The sequence below is a fragment of the Lindgomyces ingoldianus genome (genome assembly GCF_010093535.1).
Source record: "Lindgomyces ingoldianus strain ATCC 200398 unplaced genomic scaffold BDR25scaffold_30, whole genome shotgun sequence".
NCBI lineage: Eukaryota > Fungi > Ascomycota > Dothideomycetes > Pleosporales > Lindgomycetaceae > Lindgomyces > Lindgomyces ingoldianus.
In genome coordinates, this window is record NW_022985191.1 from 62,367 (window position 1) to 82,838 (window position 20,472).

The following is a 20,472-nucleotide window of genomic DNA, read 5'->3' on the forward strand; positions in this document are numbered from 1 at the left end:
TCATGCGCGAACGACATTCCAATCTTCAACTCCAGATCTCAGAATTCACGCATTTTCATGGACTGACGATCTTCTTTCAGTCCGGCCGCCAATTTTGGGTGTCATTCCCCAAGACCGACTGGCAAACGCCAAGGTATTTTGCGAAAATGGCGGTCGTGTGGCTACGGGCGTTCTTGCGAATGGGACTCTGGAATAGTGACCAAATGGTACATAAAAGCTGTCCAGCTCTTCCTTCTTCTCTTGAACCCAGGCTCCAGCATATACCCAGTCACTCTCTTTCCTCCACAGTGCTATCACTAGTCGACACGTGCGCCATCAATCAAGATGGTGCTCACCAAATACACCCATGTCTTCGTCATCGGCACTTTCTTTGCCATGCTCGATGCTTTCAACAACGGCGCAAGTGAGTAGCGAAGCTCGCTATACGGTCATGATGCTGATAAATCCGATAGACGATGTAGCAAACGCCTGGGCAACCAGTGTCTCTTCGAGATCCATCTCGTACCGACAGGCCATGATATTCGGCACCATATTTGAGATGCTTGGAGCCATCACCGTTGGTGCAAGAACGGCTGACACCATCAAGAACGGCATCATTCCTGTCTCCGCCTTCAAGGGCAATGCGAGCGTCCAGATGCTTGCGTTCACGTGTGCGCTCGCAGCTGCGTCTTCTTGGGTCATGTGGTGCACACGACACTCTGCTCACGTCTCTTCCACCTACTCGCTTATTTCGGCCGTCGCAGGTGTCGGTGTTGCGACTGTGGGCGTCCGTAAGGTCCAATGGGGCTGGAACAAGGTGAGTTCTTTTAATTCCTTTATGTAGACCTTAGCTAACTCTTTCAAAGGGTAAGGGACTTGGTGCTATCTTCGCGGGCCTAGGCATGGTATGTAAAACTCTCAAAAGTACAGCATATTAAAACATAACCTGGATCATGCCCAGAACGGAGTCCATCTGCCTATTCTCTTGCTAGAATAAGGGGAAACGTCAAAAGAACGCAATTGTGTGTCCTATAGTACCCTGTCAGGTCCTCGACCAGGTGGCATGTGCATCACAACATGTGGGCACCTAAGACAGGACATGATGAGGGTCTGCTTTAGGGCATACTTTGGTATCTCCTGATGAACTCTTCAATTCCAGCAGGAGGCTTAACAGATCAACCCTATTCTAATTCTGCTCTATGCTCTTCCATAATATGCTGCTCTTATTAAAAACCTTTCGACATTACTAACCATCATCGCAGGCTCCCACCATTTCCGCCGGCTTTGCTGCAATTATCTTCATGCTTATTAAGCTTGTCGTGCACATGCGCAAGAAGCCTACAAAATGGGCCGTCTACACCTCGCCCTTCTTTTTCCTCATTGCGGGTACGATTTGCACACTATCCATTGTCTACAAGGGATCTCCTAAGCTTGGCCTAAACAAGAAGCCCATCTGGTATATTGTCTCGGTTACCATGGGGACAGGAGCTGGTCTCGCCCTCCTTTCGGCACTCTTCTTCGTTCCCTACGTCCACGCAAAGGTTCTCAAGAAAGACCACTCCGTTAAGTGGTGGATGTTTATTCAGGGCCCTCTGCTCTTCAGGCGCCCAGCGCCTGCCGAAGCTGACGTAGCAGATGTTCCCAACTATGCCGTCGTCCAGGAGGATGAGGTCGATAGTGAATCTGATCTCGGCAAGGCCGAGTCGGGCACAGACAGCCCTGCCGAGCTCAACGAGAAGAGCCTTGTTGCGGTTGAGGCAAAAGGGCTCACGTATAAAGAGCGCTTGGCTCATGGTCAAAGGAAGCTTCATGAAAAACTCGAGAAGAAACGCGGTCCACTCGGCTGGGTACGTTTATTGAGCGGACTACCAAAACAATCATCGATACTGACTTAAATTAGGCAATGCGTACCCTTCGCGACAACCCAATGGGCGCTGGCCAGATCTACGAGCTTCACAACATGAAGATCCTCGCAAAGCGCATTCCCGCCATGATCGTCTGCGGTGCTCTCTATGGTCTCCACTATGACATCCACGCCGCACAGACAGGTATCGCTGGCACCCCAGAGGGCGAACGCATGGCGCGCGTGTACGCACACGCAGAGAAATACCCCAACGAGGTTGAGCACACATACTCGTTCGTCCAGATTCTCACCGCCTGTACTGCTTCCTTTGCGCATGGTGCCAATGATATTGGAAACTCCGTCGGACCCTGGGCAGTCATCTACTCCGCATGGCACACGGGTAACGCCGCTGCTTCCAAGGCTCCTGTTCCCCTGTGGCAGCTCGCTGTCCTCTCTTTGATGATCTCTCTAGGTCTTATTACCTATGGGTACAATATTATGAAGGGTAAGCGGAGCCCGATCGTTTATCTTGCAGATTTATGCTAACTTAGTTGAATAGTTATGGGCAACAAGATCACGTACCACTCGCCAAGCAGAGGTTGCTCCATGGAGATGGGCGCCGCCGTCACGGTCCTCGTCTTCTCGCAATACTCCCTTCCCGTATCTACCTCCATGTGCATCACTGGCGCTACTGTCGGTGTTGGCCTCTGCAACGGTACATTGAAGGCCGTCAACTTCCAGCGAGTCGGCCTCCTCCTCCTTTCGTGGATCGCCACCATCCCTATCGCTGGCACTCTTGGAGGTGTACTCATGGCTCTATTCCTGCGATCCCCTCACTTTTGATGAGATACGTCGATCATATCCTGACGTGTGAACGTAGACTTAGCTTTAGTGCTATGCTTGAATGTAGGCCAGTAGATTGTAGTCAGTTAAGCAATGCTTAAGGAAACTTAACTACCGGTATATTACTTAGTTTGTATAATTGTATTTTAATAGTTGAAGAAGAAACGTTCGCTAGTATATACTTTATTTCATGCGTAAACAAAATGCTGCGAAGGGGCCAGAGTGGGTGTAGGAGACATCCTCCAGTACGCCGCCTCGGTTGCTAGTGTAGTTGTAATTGTGGTGGTAGGGTCGAGACAACGGCCAAACCAACCTGTAAGCATACGTAAGCACATTTCAAAACGAGTCTAGAAGTTTCTTACCAAGGCTCGTGCATGTTGCCGTTGTCGAGATAGATGATGAACTTGAGGTAATAGAGGTGGTCTTATCTTTGCATCCGAACCAACCAGGCTAGCTAAGTCAGCCCGTGGCACGGAAATGTCTACCGAGAGAGCCTACCGTTTTGCAAGTATTCGTTGAAGTCGTTGATACCGAGGCGCTTGTAGTTGTTTCAACCGTTGTGGTTGGAGTTGGCTTGTCATTACATCCCCACCATCCTGGAGTTTTGCAAGTCTCAGTTCGCGTCCTGGTAGTCGTTGTGCTGGTCCCTAAGATTGTCGTAGTTGGCTTTGTGTGTGTTCCATTCTCGAACTTCCACAAGTAGCAATCGACGCAATCTACATCTTCATCTTGACACAGTGGCGTCTCGTTATACTTTGAGTAGACATTCTCAATAGCATACCGCAATCTGTGCGTACTAGTGCTCTGCCTCCACCCCCAGTCCTTCACCACATCGTACACACACTTTTGGCCTGTATGGCACAGCGTTTCAAATGCATAACCACCTATGGAGCAAAAGCTTGATGCACTGTTGCAGGTACCCATGTAAACTGGATCAGCGGTGTGTCCGAAATGGAACCCGCCAGTGTTCTTCCGGAGCGGTGAGATATCGCCAGATACTGGAAGTCCAAGACGAGTAGCTGCCAAAGCCTGAGGATATGCTTCGAAGGTCACGCTTGGGACGCTGTGCTGCAGGCCAATTAGGGAAGCCAAAACGCCTCCCAAACTATGGCCAGTTGTGATGATGTTCGCTTTCGGATAGAGTTGAATGACCTCATCATACAGCTCCAATGTTGCTGCGTAGTATCGATTGGGCTCCCTCAGTTCTCCTCTAACACACTTATCGTTGCACGTGTAGGTGCCGGTTTGGCAATCACACACTTTTCTCCAAAGATATGACCCGCCTTGGCCACAACAACAGGAACCAAAGAGGTTGTCGTTGTCCTTGTCTTGTAACGAAGTTCCATTGCCTTCGTAGACAGCTACGGAGGTGCCTTTGAGGGAGAGCACAATGGTCGTATTAGTTTCGTCGCCAAAAACGTGCCCTCGAACACCATGGTCCCACCATCCAAAGGGGATCGATTGGTTGTATTTTCCACCGGTGTCTAACCATTGTGAATCTGAGGGATCCGGATGGTATGCGTCCTCAGCCATGGAGGCGAAGCTGATGATAGTCTCTTTGCAGGTAACGTCTGGACCAGGAACATCTTGCGAACGCAAGGAAGGGGAAATAAAATGCTGCGATTCGTGAAGGTCTGGTACGGGTCTGTCGATACGGATTGAGGCCATTTTTATGGGAAAGGCCCCGAAGCTGGGTTCAGCGAGCGCATTTATTTTCGTCTCAGCGGAGACGTCTAGCCTCCTCGCGCGTGGTCCCGGTTGTCCTGCACCATGGTGAAGGACGTGTCGGAGCCTTAAACCATGGCGATGTGAAGATGCAGGTGGTGCTTGCTGTTGCCTATAACTCCGGGGGCCAAATCCGAAGAGAAAATTCGAGTTCAAGCAGGCAAGAGTGAATATAAATAGTCCTGAAACATATAGAATAAACCTCCAGATTCCAGTCGAAGGCATGGTATGCAGAACATGACAAGAAGGAAGAAGCCAAAGGGCTGAAGTTGATGAGAAGCTTGGTGGCTGACGCACACATGATCACTGAAACACGCTAGCTTGATCAAGGAAGCGATTAATCAGCGCCCATTTCCGCCTCAAACTCGACCAGCCAACTCAAACCATCACTGATCCTCGTTATCTAAGAAATTCTAGATTTTGAGAGACAATTCATTTTCGAGCTCGACGTATACCCTTGAGATAAGCCCCCAGGGAGGGCATGTGCCGATCTTCTGATGGCCAAATGGCAGAAGAAGAATAGAACCCTCAGGTTGCAGTTGGGTCCAACACTAGCGCAGTTCTGACCGCGTATCATAGAAATTGTTTCAGCCGTAATGGAATCTTACCTAACTGCTAAGGCCCGGTTTAGTTAATACTAACCTAAGCGGGTAAAGTACACTCTTTTCGAGACGAAATACTCTGGCAAGACACGGTTTAAACTAGTAGGTTTGATAGACTATTGAGTTGAGTTCGTGAAGGCGATCCAATTCATCTCCTACGCAATACAAAACTTCACGATTACCGCGCCGAAGGGTCATCTCGTGACATTCTCTCCTTCGCCCAGGGGTTTGATCATACCCAGCCAAAGCCGCGAGCAAGATTAGAGGCCTCTCTAGACCACACGACCCTTGACCTGTTTGAAATCCTTGACCTTGATATCCCTCCAGACAGCCACCGCGCCAATGGAAAGAACCAAAATTGAAGTCGCTGCAATGAGCATATTCTTCTGTGCGTCTCCATATGCCCTCTCAATCGCATGCCTCGTCTCCGTGCCCTTTGGATACGACAGCTGCGTAACTATGCTTCCGTAGATCATAGTCAGATTTCCCTGCGACTCCTGTGGTAGGTACTCCGCTAACCTAGCGGGGAAGACATCTGCCCATATTGCAGAGGCAATAGTGAGTCCAATAGCACCGCCAATGCTAGAGAACATCCCTTCGAGCGCCAGAACGACGGCAATATGTTGGTGGTCCGTAGCTGCCATGACGGCAATTTGTTCGGTTATGACTAAGGTCCCTCCAGCAAAGGCGATAAAGATTTGACACATAACTATATAGCCTATATTGACATCTGGCTGTCGGAATGCGATCATCAATCCGACACCTAAAATGGTGACCGGTACTCCGAAGTAGAGCGCAAGCCATTTGAAACGACCAGACCAGCGGATGGCGATGCCAACGAGGAGAGACCAGAAGCAAGAACCAATACTGTAGATGTTGGCCACGTAGTTAGACTGGGTGATGGTCAGGCCATTGACGACTTGTAGAAAGGAGAGGAAGAAGCTGTCCCAGATGTAGAAGCTGACAAAGAGTGTCGCGGATAGAACGCAGGCACCAATAACGGTTCGGTCGGTAAGTAATTCGTAGGGAATAAACGTCTTCGGCGCAATATACTTTTCAAAGAATGGGAAGACAAGGAGGAGTATTCCGCCAATGATAATCATGGCTATTATCTTTGGTGCTCTCCAACCCTCAGACTCGTGAGCGTAGAGACTGAATGGAAGGAGGAAAAGAGTAAGGCCAGCACAAATGACCAACACGCCACCAATGTCGAACTCGATGGCATAGTGTTTAAGAGATTCCACAAAGGTTCGATTGCTCTGCCGTTTGACAATCAAGCCCGCTTGCTTCGCTTTCCGATAGTTCCACATGAAAAGAGCCAAAAGAGGGAGCGTAACAGCAAGCGTAATAAGCGTGAAGGCTCCAAAGCTCCAGCGCCAACCTGGTCCATTGAGAAACGCAGTGGCCAAAGGTCCAGTGATCCACACCGTGGCAATATATGGGGAGCTGACATAGGCGAACATGAACCCTCGATTCTTAAGCGATGAAGTATCGGCGACGAAGATCCCCAAGGTGTAACTGGTACCATTAAATCTTTATACCTGATTAGCATTCTCCTTGGAATTGACTTGAAGCACTATACATACCCGACCCAGTAGAATACCTGCGCAGCTGCATATGTTTGCACATTGTTACAGCCAGCCATCATGATCAAGCCAAGGATCATACATCCGACCATGAGCGCATAACCCTGGGGTCGTCCCCATATGTCGAGAATCTTAGCAAGAGGAAGTTTCCAGATGCCACCAATTATACTTGACATGATAGACGTATATGCCGTTAAGGAATGCTGTTGGAAGGAGCTAGTAACGTATGGGGTCATGTTACCTGTTGTGCCTTGTTGCATGGCATCAATAAAGGTGATGATGAACATGCTAAAGCGCTTTGAGTTAGATGCTTCTCGGAACAGGGCTAACACATCGCTTACAGTATATACGCAGTAATCAAGTGTGACTTGGTCCAAACTGTAGTAGCAGCCTCAATCTGTTTAACACCTTCTTGAGCATCGGAAGATATTGTTTCGCTATCACTGTCGACCGACTGTTGCTGGACTGGAGACGCGCCAGCCTCCAGGTTCTTGTCGTTGTTGGAAGTGTTGTCATCAGGATTCTCGACAACAATAGGCACCTCGGTCGTGCCTGTCTTCATAAAGAACCGCATGACCAAGGACAGGAGATTGCGCAATATAGAGGTGTGGGAATGATGAGTATGGAAGGAATGATAAGCTCTGGAGAGCTGAAGCAAAAACCAGGGACCGCGGAAGATACTATATATGCTAGTTGTGACAAGGTAGTAGCGTGGCTTATCCTGCAGTGATTGAGGTTCCACCGTCATGGACCAACTGCTAGACTGCAGTCGGGTTCACTCTGAAGGAAACACGACCGGCCAAAACAACAGGCAACACGGAAGCGATGTAGGGGTACCCGGCAGGTGACTAAAAAAATAAGGGTCTAACATGCCATGATTGAGCAACAGAAACTGGTCAACGAGACCAACAACCCACAGTGGCTGGCCCTGGCCATGTGCGATGCGACTGCCCATGAAAGGATAGTCGGTGTACCTTCCATAATAGGTGTAGCGGGTAAAATTTTATCAATCTGATAATCAGTCCATCTGATAAAACTCGGCTGGGCTCGGAGCAGCGCCGACATCGCTCTCAATTTGCTCGGTTCTCTCTTCTCAGGAGGATCGACAAGAGTTATCTGATCCGCTAAAAGTGGGGCTAAAAGTGGGGCTAAAAGTGGTCTGGACAGGGAACGGACGCAAAGCGGGAAACGCGCATCGTATTCGAATTTCTTCTCTCCAACCCTCCATTCTCCAACTTGCATCACTCTCATGAAAAAGCGAAAGCAAGCCTCATCAAGCAGAGCATTGCCTTCAGGTTAGTCCTAGACTTTGTTGTAGGTAGAGACTTAAAAAGCTGCTGTCAATCAGACAATAATCAAGAACTAGGGGAAAGAGCGACTCACGCGCAATACTACGGTAGCAAATCCTTCAAAAAAGCCCAACAGCTTAGCGGTGTTTCCCTTAGTAGCTAGTCCCTAATGCACTGTGGCCTGGAACATCGCCCCCACCCGTTCTCAGGTAAGGTGACTGGCTTGCATTTACCTAAATGCCCGGCGTGAGTGTACCTGGCAAGGACACATGGGGGCGGGGGTCGTATATCTGATCTTTCTCGTGCAAAAATCAGTGGAATTCCTTAGCAACACAACAATTTTCCCTGCACGCGTACAAACTCACACACAAACTGTAAATTTACTTATTTTATACAAGAATTATGTAATAACTAACTATCTAATAATTATTAGTAAAACTTAAGGCTATATAAATATATGTAAAGAGGTATACCAATGCGTTTTTTAAAGTTGTAGTTTTATATTTTAAGCCTATAGCGTCTTTATAAGGCCTCTTACGCCCGCGTAGGCGCGTTGCTGTAACGGCGCAGGCAAGACAATGGGTCCGAATGCGGTAGGAATCCACTCAGAGGCATATGGGAGTGCGTGGGGACTCAATGACCTGGGAATTCCATTGACACCTATAGGCCTCGTACGAAAGGATATCAGAAAACTACCGAGCTAGCTAAGGGGAGAGGTGCGACTAAATACTTGGGGGAATAGGGGTAAACGCGGGGGACAAGGTCGAGTCAGGGTCGGGGCCGATACGGGGACCCTTCGGATAGGTTCCGAGCGGCTCGAGATGGAACGATTCATGAGAATCGTTACAGTTGCGCTCCTAAGATCCCTGGAGAGCTTATAACTAAAGGCTGCAGCCTTAATCTACGCTAGAGAATTAAAATATATCGCTTTTTGCTGCTAGGCTAGCGTCACAACTCTATTGCTAGTCATGTAGGTGTGTGTTACAATATCTTACCTCGACTTTCCTATTGCTAGGTGCCTTCTGCTAGTAACTGGTCTTGGTGGAGTGGATGAGGGAGGAGAGGTGAGAGGGGGTGAGCCTTTACTGCTTAGACTTACGACAGCGCTTAGAGGGTGTACAGTCCTCCTTGCTATCCCTGCTTATTAGAGAGAGGCGTAGACAATGTCTAAAAGAGAATAAAGAAAGGGGAAGAGTAGGAAGGAGTAAAGAGTAGAGAGTAAGATAACTAATATGTTTGTACTATTGTAAATAGAATAATAGTCTTCACACGCTTCTAATTAGAAAGGATATTAAGTATATTGCTATACCCAGGACAGTGTCCTAAAGTGAAGAATAACCACAACCTTCTACAGGAAGTGGGAGATCAAGACTATATAGTTAAGGGTGGTCGCAGTGGTGGCAACATTTCAGGTGTGGTTGCAGGGCCAAGCCTGCAACCACTACGACCACTTGCTAAGTCTTGCGACTACTCTCTTAATGCCTAGTGTACGCTATCCTTGAAATAGTTTATTTCTATCTAGCACAGAGGTTAACTTAGAGCAAGTTTACAGCATTGTTTAAATTAGGGCAGAAATGGAATTTTACAAGGCAAAGGCCGGCGAGCTTACAAGGATTAGTAATTGTCTACACTTTGTGCGTTAGGTTGAAGAGGTCATGAACATGTGCAGATACTTAGGGACAAAATCATTACTATTGTTTAAATCCTAGGTTTAAAGCGTTATTTCTACATAGAATGAAGGCAATTAAAGCTTAGTTCACATTAATTATAGAACTTCTGATTCAGAATGGCGTCTAGCTCCTCCCTCTGTACACTAAACCAATATTACTCTCTGAAAACCAGAGTTGAGACTCGACAGGGTCCCAAGGGGTGCGATTCTTCCACCTTTCCTCCAACGAAATATTCAAGATACCATCTTTCCACTGAAATACAGACCCTAAGCCAAGCAAACACCTGATTTTTGCAGCACCTACTGACCCTAGATCGTTTAATCGGCGTACGTCTTCTATTCCGTCGGCTTGGACTTCAGTGTTCTGCTATAGGCGCTTTCGTTTGGTGCGGACGGGCTGAGGGGTAGGTACGGAAGTGATGGGTGATGGTTGTGTCGCAGTCGCGGGCTACTCCGAGTGCTAGCGTGCGGCATGGAGTTGACGAGAGCTTTCATTCGACGACCAGTGGAACTATTCTTCTTGGCGGGGGCAGAATTGGGCCGCGGAGCTATAGGGGATAGAAAAAGCCCACAACGCGCGAAGGGCTGATATATGATAGCGGGATGGATGAAGAAGTGTTGGTGGATGAAGGAAGTGGTTGGCGTCGGCGAAAAGCTTGGCGCTGGCGAGGGGCCCCACCTCGTCCTAGGAAATTGCTTTTGGTTGATTGGGCATGGCGGAGGCGCCGAACCACGAATCAGGCCTCAAACGGCTGCAAAACAGGAAAGCGACAGGACGAGTCACCTTGCGTGCGTTCGTTCATGAGGCCGATGGCGGAGATGAAGGGTGAAGGACTGGGGAGTAGACCTTGGCACTTGGCCCTGTTAGGTAAGCGTGGGGTCTTTCACGTGGACGGCAGAATATGGATTCAACCTTGAAAATCCAATCGTCTTACGATCCGGTACTGCTCACGTCTGCAGACTGCATCTATTGTTCATCATAGTTTAAGCCTTCTCACCATCACTCGTAAATTAGCCGAACCTCGGAGTCCTTCATTCATTCTTGGGAACCACCAGACTCTCCTAGTTTGTTCCCCTTAGCTCCCCCTGTGCGTCCAGCATCTCCTCTAGATGCACTGTAAGGTAATATTTCCTCCTGAATTTCCATTCCAGAGTGCATCCCAGCCCCCATTATCTAGCATCGCAAAGACATACATGCCCTTCTCAACCTCCCAATGGTAGCGCCTATTCAGAATCCTCAGATACCTTTCAACCTCCAATTCCATTCTTGCTGTCACTGTTTCTCCCACTCCTATGTACAACCTCTGAAAAGCAACGAGCTGCTTCAGAGGTTGCGTGATTTGCGAAATGCGTTGTAGAAGATAGATCTGCGCGACATAGGACCCCGCCACGAGTCCTGTGTTTGATATATCTGCTTCGAAGACAATTGTATCATTGACCGTGAAGTTTTGGCTTCCACGCATTGTGCTGCCTCGATAATTCGAGATTTTAAAGGTCGTATACGAGAGCCCATGCCCGAAGGGGTATTGTGGAAGGGCGTCGATGTCTACGTACCTCTTCCGCGCCGTTTGCTTGTAGTTGTAATAAATGGGTAGTTGGCCGGCAAACTTTGGGATAGATATCGGAACTCTGCCTCCTGGGTTTACCGTGCCAAACAGTACGTCTGCGATAGCCTGTCCACCTGCCTGGCCTGAGAAATAGGCATCTACGACGGCCGCTGCTCTGGCATAGTATGTTGGAATCGCGAACGGTCTTCCGCCTTGAAGAATCATCACGACCGGCTTTCCTAGGGCGAATATTGCATCAGCCAGAGCGGTTTGATTCGCGCTCAATCCAAACGTCCCTCGATCGCCACTTTCACCATCGCTGTTCCACGCTCCTCCTACAGCTAGCATGATAACATCTGCTTGTTTCGCAATCTCTACGCTCTTCCCAACCGCTGCGTTCCGATCTACAAGATTCCAAAACAACAGCACCTGCGCATTCAACGACCCCACATTCTCGATTTTCTGATATAAGTTCCAGGTCTGATACTCCAGGCGAATCTTATGTACCTTACCAGGCTGAAACGTAAACGCATTTGATCCTGGTGGTGGCAGCGTGGCATTATCCAAAGAATAAGAGCGACCTGGTATGTTAGACAGGATGTTTCCTTCCTTTGTGAACGGAACTTCAATGTGCAGAGCGCCGTCCACGTATAGTCTCGCAGTGGTATTCGGTCCCAAAGCCACACCAAGCCATCCGTCAACATCACCGTCCACCGGGACATTTAGCTCTCCTTGCCAGATAACACTGAAATTGTTGGAGGGTAGTCCTGGGGGCGGATATAGTCCCCATGTCATCGTTGGTGTCTCAATTCGTTGGACCCGGGGCTGGCTGAAATTTGTGTCGGCGTAGTATGTTGCTAACAGTCCTCCTGACATACCACTAGACAGAAGGTGATAAGGTGGAATAGGATAGTGTGCGTTATACAACCAAGTGTTCGCTCCCATGCTCGTGACCAGGGATGTGTCTGTCCCGGAAAGGTGATTCAGAATGCCCTCCCTAATTGTTGATGAGTTTGCAACAGGGTAAGCACCATATTGACCAGCGTAATCGCCATAGTTGAGAATGTCGCCGAAGGGACCAATCAAAGCGACCTTCTTTAGACCCTGCCTCTCAAGATCGAAGGGCAGAGTCTTATTCTTGTTCTCTAGTAAGACCACAGTCTTCTGTGCAGCCTCTAGTGTTAGAGGAACATGGTCCGTGGTGAGCTGGTAGGGATCAATCTTGCCTAGTATATAAGGTTCATCGAATAAACCTAGATCGTATTTCACTCCAAGGATGCGCTTGACCTTAGCTCGCAAAAGGTCTTCTTGAACGCTGCCATTCGCCACGAGGCCCATTGTAGCCTATTTGGTCAGTTACTGCATCATCGGGGGAGGTTACAAGACGAACATTGAGAAGTGTTTTTAGAGGGTAATCGTAATACTGCACCATCCCTCCTGCATTGAACCATTGCTGGATCGCATCCGCAGGATACTTCGCCACTTGGTGTCCCATTTGTAATTGAGCCATCCCTTTCAGAGTCAGATTAATTGCAGCAAGCTTATCCAACACTGGACACTCACCAGTATCATCCGCAGTAACAAAGCCATCGAAACCCCATTCTTCAAGTTGTCTGTATAGTAGTGGATTCACATGACTAGGCACATCATCTAACTCATGATACGCCATCATCACACCCCTTACGCCTCCAAGATCGAAAGCGGCTTTAAACGGCACAAGATGCTCCTCCAAAACCTCACGGTTGCCATGTCCCATAAACGGCGCCCCGTTACCTCCACTCTGTGCAGACCCGTGGGCTGCAAAGTGCTTCATGACTGGGACGACGGCGTCAGCATTCGCCCAAGACCCGTTCTTCGACAAACCCGAAGCGAATGCGACTCCCATATGTGAAGTCAATATTTTGTCCTCTCCCCAACCTTCTTGACATCTTCCCCACCTTGGGTCCTTACATATATCGAGCACAGGTGCTAAACAAGCGTGAATGCCAATAGCTCTTGCCTCCGTTCCGATTGCTCTCCCAACTCTTCTAACCAAGTCGGTATCAAAACTCGCCGCAAGCCCAATAGGCTGAGGAAACATACTCTGATTGAAGCTCGCGACGCCGTGTAAGCACTCACCATAATGGATAAACGGCACTCTTAACCTTGCTTTCTCGAGATTCAGACGCTGCAATTCGTTGTGGTATGTCTTGTCCAATGGATACCAATCATGGATCATACCGAGTGCCGCACCCGGAGCGAAGCGCATGGCAATGTCGTAGAGAGAGTTATCGGAAGCGGGCCCAATGACGTTGCTGGCAAACATTAAATGTAGTTGAAGGACCATTTCTGGTATCGTCATCTTGGTGACAAGGTCACTGATGAAGGCATCTTTCGCTTCTGCCCGACAAGGGTCTCTTGATGTATCCTTTGGCAAACATTTCAATGCATGGAGCTGAGGCCAAAGGCTAAAAAGATAAACAAATAGTAGATTTAGTCGCATCATTCACCAAGATGGGGTCCCTGAAGGATAGGCGAGAGGGAAGTAATAGTCCTTGAGAGGATGATCCCATGTTTGAGGAAGCAAAAGTGCACAATGGTCGATTGCCGCCAATGATAGAGTATAGTAGGTCAATGTGACTGCAACGGTGACAATGCTTTGGCATGCAAGCTTGATCATGTCAGAGGGAGATGATTCCAGGGTTCTGGGGTGGAGAAGTGCTATGTCAGGTACATGATGTTGTGCGGGGAGCACTTGTATATCTCGGCAATTGACACTCCGCCCTTTGCCGATCGTACCTGGACCCGTTGAGCAAATAATGGCACAGACTTGCAGAAACATGAACGCATTGTAGCTAGTCGGATGCTAGGGACAAATTACGCTGGATTTGTCGCTTCGTGTACTTCTAAGACATAGACAGTTGACAAGGCGACACCTGATGCTTACAATCATCCTTGCCAGCTACCAGGCTCGCAGGTCGAACTATTCAAACGCTCTCTTCTCTGGTAGTTTCAGACTTGACTCCATTGCCTCGGTCACCCTCTCCAGACTCCGGCATCTCCGCCAACGCCTCTTGGGCCACTCTTTGCTTCTCTTCTTGGCTCATGTCATACCAGCGACTTGCGATATGCTTATCGCCGAACAACGCTCCAATCTCTTCTAGTGTTCGTCCTTTAGTCTCAGGGAACCTGTGTCATTGTTAGCAAGCTAAGCCCTTTCCACAATCTATGGAATGGCTTACAAGAGGTATATCAATCCGATATATACAATAGACGGGCAAATCAGTACGAGATAAAACTTCCACCCAATCGCATTCAAAGCAACCGGCGCGCCAACAAGAGTTATTTCAGATGCAACATAGAAAGCTGAAAGGCCAAACGCAACCCCCTGGGGTCGGAAGTGGTTCGGGAAAATCTCTGCAATGTAAACGTACTGAGTAGCGTCGATGAAGAAGCACCACCAGAAGATGTAAAAAAAAATATGAAGAAGACGGCAACTCGAAGCCCTGCAATATTCGTGGTATTAAGATATTCTGCCGTCAAAACACAGAGGAAAATGACGCATGCTGTGCAGCCGGTAGAACCAATTAACATGAATGCGCGGCGGCCGAACCGGTCGATATAGAAAGCCGTCCAGATGTTTCCAACAATGGTGAAGGTTGTCCAGCATGCATTAAGTAGTAATGGAACGAATCCACTGAGGCCAAGGGATGCGTAAATGAGTACACCGTAATTTGTCATGACGAAGATACTCAGGAATTGGTTTCCCCACATAAGAAGGAACCCCACGAGCGCTCGCTTCCGGTTTGCTTTGGTCCGAAATAGCTCAAGCAGTCTAACTGGTATCGCCTTGTCAAGCTCGTACTGCTTCTCGATAAGACAGAATTCCTCTCTCGCTTTAATGTTTTCGGGATCTTTTGGCGTCCTATGCAGTTTCTTGACAATCTCAAGAGCTTCTTCCCGGTGTCCTTGCTGTAGGAGCCATCGTGGTGAAAAAGGTATACAATTTGAGCCAGCAAGTACAGCAAGTGGGAATACGCACTAGAATGCCAGTGGAAAGCGCCAGGCGAATGAAGTATTCGGTGAGTCGTCAGGGAGGAAGAAGCAGGCAAAGCCTAGCCATCCAGCTAGCGAATAACCTAGCGCATATGCAATACCTGTAATGCAGACCATGGCACCTCTCGTTTCTGGGGTCGAGACTTCGGCCTGGTACATAGGCACGGCGCAAGCTAGCATTCCAGCTCCTAATCCCGCGATGAAACGGCCAATGAGGAACATGGCAATGTCGACTGCGCCCGAACACAGAGCCCCTCCAGCAACCAAGACTATACAGCCTATCATTATGGATCGTTTGCGCCCGTACTTGTCACAAGTCCATGCGTTGAGCAAACACCCGAAAATCGCACCAGCGCTATTTACGCCATTCAGGGCTCCGATCGTGTTTGTGGTGTGATTATATCCTATAATATACCTCAGTTTCGTGGAAAGTGAAGCAATGGGGTATATGGAAGTGAGAAGATGCCAGGTCATATGCTCTCGTACCTGGTTCCCCTGCTGAGGCTAAATTAAAGTAGCTGTAGAAATTTGGTTGCCCGACAGTCGAGCAAATAATTGCTAGGCCATAGGCTGTAGATATTGTGCCCATGCCCACGAATACCACAACCCACAGATTGTAAGAGTTGACGACAAGATGGTTCAACATCGTAATAGAGAGGAGGGAAACGCCGAGAAGGGTGATGATAAACAGGCAATGAAACAAGATTTTAAAGGAGATTGGGGCATTAGGAGAGAATTTATGGATGAATTAGCCTAGCAGTCATCCCGCTGAGGGGCCGCTGATGTCTTCTATCCAACCATCATACTGTCCGATCAGAGGCATGTTCGGCAATCACAACAATGCTTGATCAGATAGCCCTTGACCAGTGAGAATCCAAGCTGTGTTGTTAAATTTCATGGAAATAGGGGACCTATAATCTGGTTAGCTGAGTGTCAGACCCAGGAATGGGGAATTGTCGCGTTCTTCGACTCGACGGCTGCCGGGACAGCTTCTGGATCACCAAATTTGACGCATTTCGAAAAGGTAAACCGAAGGACAGAACTAGACTGTAGTTAGCTATTAACACTTATATTTTGGGTGGAGAGTGGATGTTGATGAATCGATCTGACAGTACATTTGATGGTTGAGGTGAGATGATGTCATCCTGGTTTGGTAGTGGCCTCAACTCCTTCACTACGGTGGGAGAATTTGCAATGTTTTCGAGTCACATTAATTTATGCCCATTTCGGGCACCAAAACGAAACTTCGGCTTTTCATATCCGCATATTCTTCTATACGAGCTTCTCTCTACCCTCCATCCCTTCTCGGTGCGTTGTTAATCTCACAGCTGGGCAGCTTAGACGTCATGTCCACAAGTAGCTAGATGCTTGTCATCCTCCATTGTTGTCCATTCAATTTCTGTCCTTGTCAGTCCTCGGCTCGTAATCGTCGTGCTATTCACAGGGCTTTTCGGAATGATCTGTTCTCCTTTTGTAGCAAGCACAGAAAGGACGTGAGCGGCAGCCTAATGTACTCGTTAGTATTGCTTCGCCAATATGTTTCGAAAGCTGTCAGACCTTTGCGTTAATGGTGAGTGTCGTTGGATTGGGATTATTAATCGTATCACAGGCTTGGTCTAGATAATTTTTAGCACTGACAAGGCACCACCTAGGGACCTCGAGAAGAGTTTCTTACGGTAACAAGGGTCCTGTTCAACGCCAGTTCCGGTGTGCAGACCGCCGACTGGCTTGCCAATGGACATGAAGCTGGCGTAGTCGCTACCGCCTGTGAATCTTGCAGCAGTAACGTTGATACCCTTGCTTGTCATGTCCTCAACAAATGTCTTCTCGATGACATCGGATCCAGGAGGGCCAGCGAGACCATGCGTGCTCCCATCTCCGTCGAAGACGCCAAAGTACCCGCGACTAACCATGTCAAAATTCAAATAGGTTAGGATACTCGAAGCAGCTGAGGCATTAAGATGTTTGGTATAGTAAGCTGATCCAAGCAATCCGTTCTCTTCTGCGCCCCACCAGGCAAAGCGGACTTTGTTTTTGACACTGAAATTTTCCAGTGCAGTTTTGACCTCAAGGATCAGACTTGTGCCTGACCCATCATCATTGATACCTGGGCCAGCTTGGACACTGTCGAGATGGGCACCAAGCATGACGATGTTGTTTGGGTCACCATCCTTAGTCTCGGTGAATACATTTTGAGTGATTCGCGTTTCAAAGACCTGGGTCTGCTGAAAATACGCTTCAAGTCTCCCTCTATTCTCGAGCTTGGATACTAGAGCCAATCCGTCCACTCGATTGATGAAGCCCCCAGGAACAAATTTGTCTGGATCGGGATTTGAAAGTGTACCCCCAGTTACAGGTGTATCTGCATTGTTGTAGATTATTACCGCGACTGCACCTGCTGCAGCCGCAGGTCGAAGACGACCAGCCAATGTGGACCCGTCCGGGCACGAACCTCGTTGGACGAGCACAATCTTTCCCTTCACATCGATGTTGGCGTATCCTTCAGCCGTACATCCCTTGTCACCAGCCGCGCCAAGTACAAGAGGTGCTGTCAACCCCTCTTTTGACGTTGAGGGTGAATACTGTAGGCCTAGAACGAAGTATGACTGGTTTTCAACAGTAAATTTTATGGATTGGATTTGGTTGAATAGTGCGGGAAAGTCTTGCGTCCAGGTGATGAAATTTGAGGAGTTCTCAGTACGAGAAAGAATGTATTCGACCGATGCAGCATATCCCGGCAATCCAAAAGCGCGATTTCCACCGTTTGCTTTGCCGATGGAATCGAGCTTTTGAAGATTTGCCATGAGGCTTTATAAAGGTAAGTAAAACCCTGGGTTATGGAGCCTCAAACTCCAACATTGCACCACTTACGCATTAGTAGTGATTGCATCCTGAAGCGGCCCCGAAGACACTAGCGGCCGTGGGTTATCACTGTATTTCGTCCACGCAAGTGCTCCAGCGAGCGGTTGCGCAGTGCTCGCCAACAGTAAACTGCCAGGAAGCTTCATGTTCAGAGAATGTTTGCACCTGCAATGGGATCCCCAGGAAATTAGAGGCCTGGATTACCGGGGAGCCCTCCATTTATAGATTCACCCAAGTCTGGATAAATTGCGACTGTGTCACCATATCGCGGCGGTACCGACTTATCGCTAGAGTATTATTTGCTTAGGTCCCAGATCATGGCGTAAAGTGGAGAACTATCGAGAAGAGCAGGCCCAAAGGTTAATTTTGTCGTGCCAAGTGCTCCGCTTATTAACTTCTTAACACCTTCCGGATAAAGTGAATACACGTGGTGCTTGGACACTTGGCGGTCCTAGACCCACTTCCGCTCCGCTCTTTATTCCACTTACGTAGAAGAGCCTAGTGACTCTACTCTTAACTTCTCAGAGAGACTGGAAACCGTGACGGAAAACCCGCCGAGGTAGCTTAGGTTTGAATTACCAAGTTTCTTCGCACGATACAAATATCAACTCTTTACATGAAAGTTACCTAGCTCTCCCTCTAGGTTCCAGCGATAATGTATTAAACCAAATGTGCACCAAAAGGCATAAAGTTCGTAGATTCATTAGAACATAAATAGACCAAACAGAGCGTTTGCAAGGAGTAGAAGAGTTGAATTCCCGATCTATGATAGCTACTATATAAGCTCTGCCACACCCATCCCCTTCTGTATCTGTAAAATAACAATTGGCGTTTTTTAGTCTATTGTCCTTTTTTAGTTCGCCTAGCCGTAACTCGAGATAATTCCATGCCCGTCATTAATGAGAATCGAGTTTGAGCCGCCTACGGAGGTTTCACTTTTGGTCTGCTTGCTTCGAAAGCAAAAACCACCTTTGATTCACTCGAACTCGAGTGGATCATCCTTGCCAAATTCTTTTGCTAAATGCCTGGGTCTGTAATAATATATCTTCGACAGAACTGTCCAACCACCCCCTCATCATTTATATTCTCAAACTTCATTCACGCTAGGGAGTATATTGCACCAAGAGCCATGAGGGAGCCAACCCCTGCGGTTATTTTGGGGCTTTTTATCCCTATTGGAACGGAATCCTCTAATTTAGTACCCACATACTCTCTCGAGTATACTGACTAATGGAGGCTTATGTGGTGGTTTCTTCTCCCATTCCAAACCCGAGATAATCTCTAGGTCAGCCAATGGCAAGGCAGCTGGCGGTTTCCAGTCTGATGATGATGCGGGAAAGACAGAAGAATCCACTGCAAATTGTCGGCCTGGATTCTTAACAGCGGCACTTCTCCATCTTCATGGGAAGTTTTGATGCCGTGCAGAAGCAGGGGGGATTTCCAAAAGGATGAGGATTGGATGGGCTTTCCTCCTTTTTAGCTTCCTGATTTCTCCACTCATTTGCAGAAATAGGGTATTTATGAAGACAAATAAATGTCCTTGAAATGTAGCATTACTACTAGCTCCTGCACAGCAGGCTTACTAGTTAACTACCCTTTGAAATATGGCCGTGCTTAGGAAACTGTCCCCCGCCGCGAAGAGAGCGAATTCAAGCAAATCACCATTGCTTAACGAAAACGAGGCTGCTGGGCCGTGTCTTCTCGACAGCGACCAAGTTCCCTCTTAGTATGTCCATAAGGACTACATTCGCACAAGTTATCTGCCGGCCACAAAGCCTATACAGATCTATCTTCAGAGTTGATCGTAATTCTCCAGAGCTATATGAGAAAGATAGGAGGGGGTTGCAAGATAAGTACCGGTACCTAACCCTAAACCCCCCCCCTCTCTCTCCTAGAGAACCGGGGGAGCGCCCAAAATGGCAGCAGGAGCAAATTCGAATATATTTGAGACTCTATCGTCACTTGCATCACCTCCATCGAGCCGACCTACCTCGCCGCCGCCATCGAACACGTATACACACCGAACCGCTTCACCGTCACCGTCTTACCCATGCCGAACCGATTCACCATCATCGTCCAACGCGTCGCAATCCTTCCGAACAATTCGGTCACGTCACACCACGTTCCCATCTACATGGAAATGCGTAGCTGCATCCCCAACGCAGCTAGCAACATGCGGCTTCATATACGCGGAAGAGAATAAGGATCAAGAATATATATGTACCTGCTTAATCTGCGAAATAGAGATTATGTTACCCTACAAAGCCGCAAAACTAAGCAACAAAGATCTGCTTAAGTTCCATGAGCAAGACTGTCTATTAGCGGATACAATACTAGATTTTCTCAGCTACCGAGACATCAACACTGCCCCTGCCGCCACTCCTCAAAGCCCTCAAACGACACCGACAGCTGGACCGCCGTCTACCTCTTCTTCCAACCTGTCCCCATCTCAGCAGTCTGAGTCACGTCCGCCGACACGCTCATCGCCACCT

General features: G+C 48.3%; 7 protein-coding genes across 7 annotated transcripts in view; 2 read left to right on the top strand and 5 right to left on the bottom strand.

Moving 5' to 3' along the window:
- Positions 1 to 298: 298 nt before the first annotated feature.
- Positions 299 to 2,665, top strand: BDR25DRAFT_292147 (phosphate transporter; the record flags this gene model as incomplete). Its single annotated transcript, XM_033688639.1, has 6 exons — positions 299 to 403; positions 453 to 796; positions 846 to 884; positions 1,242 to 1,826; positions 1,880 to 2,327; positions 2,382 to 2,665. The coding sequence occupies exons 1-6, from the start codon at positions 325 to 327 to the stop codon at positions 2,663 to 2,665; spliced, it is 1,779 nt and encodes a 592-aa protein (XP_033543998.1). The 5' UTR covers positions 299 to 324.
- A 55-nt stretch (positions 2,666 to 2,720) lies between these two features.
- On the bottom strand, positions 2,721 to 4,645 carry BDR25DRAFT_292150 (autophagy related lipase-like protein Atg15). The gene is made up of 3 exons (XM_033688640.1): positions 3,164 to 4,645; positions 3,028 to 3,115; positions 2,721 to 2,978 (listed from the first exon to the last, which is right to left on the bottom strand). Exons 1-3 carry the CDS (start codon positions 4,613 to 4,615, stop codon positions 2,854 to 2,856), a joined length of 1,665 nt encoding a protein of 554 aa, XP_033543999.1. The 5' UTR covers positions 4,616 to 4,645; the 3' UTR covers positions 2,721 to 2,853.
- A 468-nt stretch (positions 4,646 to 5,113) lies between these two features.
- Positions 5,114 to 7,218, bottom strand: BDR25DRAFT_305618 (MFS general substrate transporter). Its single transcript, XM_033690443.1, has 3 exons — positions 6,920 to 7,218; positions 6,579 to 6,866; positions 5,114 to 6,525 (listed from the first exon to the last, which is right to left on the bottom strand). Exons 1-3 carry the CDS (start codon positions 7,138 to 7,140, stop codon positions 5,265 to 5,267), a joined length of 1,770 nt encoding a protein of 589 aa, XP_033544000.1. The 5' UTR covers positions 7,141 to 7,218; the 3' UTR covers positions 5,114 to 5,264.
- A 3,278-nt stretch (positions 7,219 to 10,496) lies between these two features.
- On the bottom strand, positions 10,497 to 13,912 carry BDR25DRAFT_375998 (glycoside hydrolase family 3 protein; the record flags this gene model as incomplete). The annotated part of the gene is made up of 4 exons (XM_033697418.1): positions 10,497 to 12,427; positions 12,474 to 12,595; positions 12,647 to 13,490; positions 13,862 to 13,912. 4 exons carry the CDS (start codon positions 13,910 to 13,912, stop codon positions 10,643 to 10,645), a joined length of 2,802 nt encoding a protein of 933 aa, XP_033544001.1. The 3' UTR covers positions 10,497 to 10,642.
- Positions 13,913 to 14,049: 137 nt separating this feature from the next.
- Positions 14,050 to 15,764, bottom strand: BDR25DRAFT_327438 (MFS transporter; the record flags this gene model as incomplete). Its single annotated transcript, XM_033692333.1, has 5 exons — positions 14,050 to 14,251; positions 14,305 to 14,495; positions 14,555 to 15,103; positions 15,233 to 15,522; positions 15,605 to 15,764. The coding sequence occupies 5 exons, from the start codon at positions 15,762 to 15,764 to the stop codon at positions 14,050 to 14,052; spliced, it is 1,392 nt and encodes a 463-aa protein (XP_033544002.1).
- Positions 15,765 to 16,455: 691 nt separating this feature from the next.
- Positions 16,456 to 18,282, bottom strand: BDR25DRAFT_376011 (aminopeptidase-like protein Y; the record flags this gene model as incomplete). The annotated part of the gene is made up of 4 exons (XM_033697419.1): positions 17,990 to 18,282; positions 16,794 to 17,926; positions 16,676 to 16,734; positions 16,456 to 16,623 (listed from the first exon to the last, which is right to left on the bottom strand). Exons 1-4 carry the CDS (start codon positions 18,124 to 18,126, stop codon positions 16,456 to 16,458), a joined length of 1,497 nt encoding a protein of 498 aa, XP_033544003.1. The 5' UTR covers positions 18,127 to 18,282.
- A 1,302-nt stretch (positions 18,283 to 19,584) lies between these two features.
- Positions 19,585 to 20,472, top strand: part of BDR25DRAFT_358718 (uncharacterized protein) — a gene marked incomplete at both ends in the record, with an annotated part of 3,117 nt that continues 2,229 nt past the window's right edge. Inside the window, 3 exons of the mRNA XM_033695992.1 lie at positions 19,585 to 19,706; positions 19,756 to 19,839; positions 19,878 to 20,441. Coding sequence (XP_033544004.1) covers positions 19,585 to 19,706; positions 19,756 to 19,839; positions 19,878 to 20,441 — 770 coding nt within the window. The remainder of the gene's footprint in view (positions 19,707 to 19,755; positions 19,840 to 19,877; positions 20,442 to 20,472) is intronic.

Bases quoted from the DNA above. Each gene is read 5' to 3' on its own strand.
- BDR25DRAFT_292150 (XM_033688640.1), bottom strand. From the start codon at position 4,615: ATGCCTTCGACTGGAATCTGGAGGTTTATTCTATATGTTTCAGGACTA. The intron at 3,116-3,163 runs GTAGGCTCTCTC...TGACTTAGCTAG, and splicing joins CAACGAATACTTGCAAAACG to CCTGGTTGGTTCGGATGCAA. The intron at 2,979-3,027 runs GTAAGAAACTTC...GTATGCTTACAG, and splicing joins GGCAACATGCACGAGCCTTG to GTTGGTTTGGCCGTTGTCTC.
- BDR25DRAFT_305618 (XM_033690443.1), bottom strand. From the start codon at position 7,140: ATGAAGACAGGCACGACCGAGGTGCCTATTGTTGTCGAGAATCCTGAT. The intron at 6,867-6,919 runs GTAAGCGATGTG...AAAGCGCTTTAG, and splicing joins TTGATTACTGCGTATATACT to CATGTTCATCATCACCTTTA. The intron at 6,526-6,578 runs GTATGTATAGTG...TCAGGTATAAAG, and splicing joins CAGGTATTCTACTGGGTCGG to ATTTAATGGTACCAGTTACA.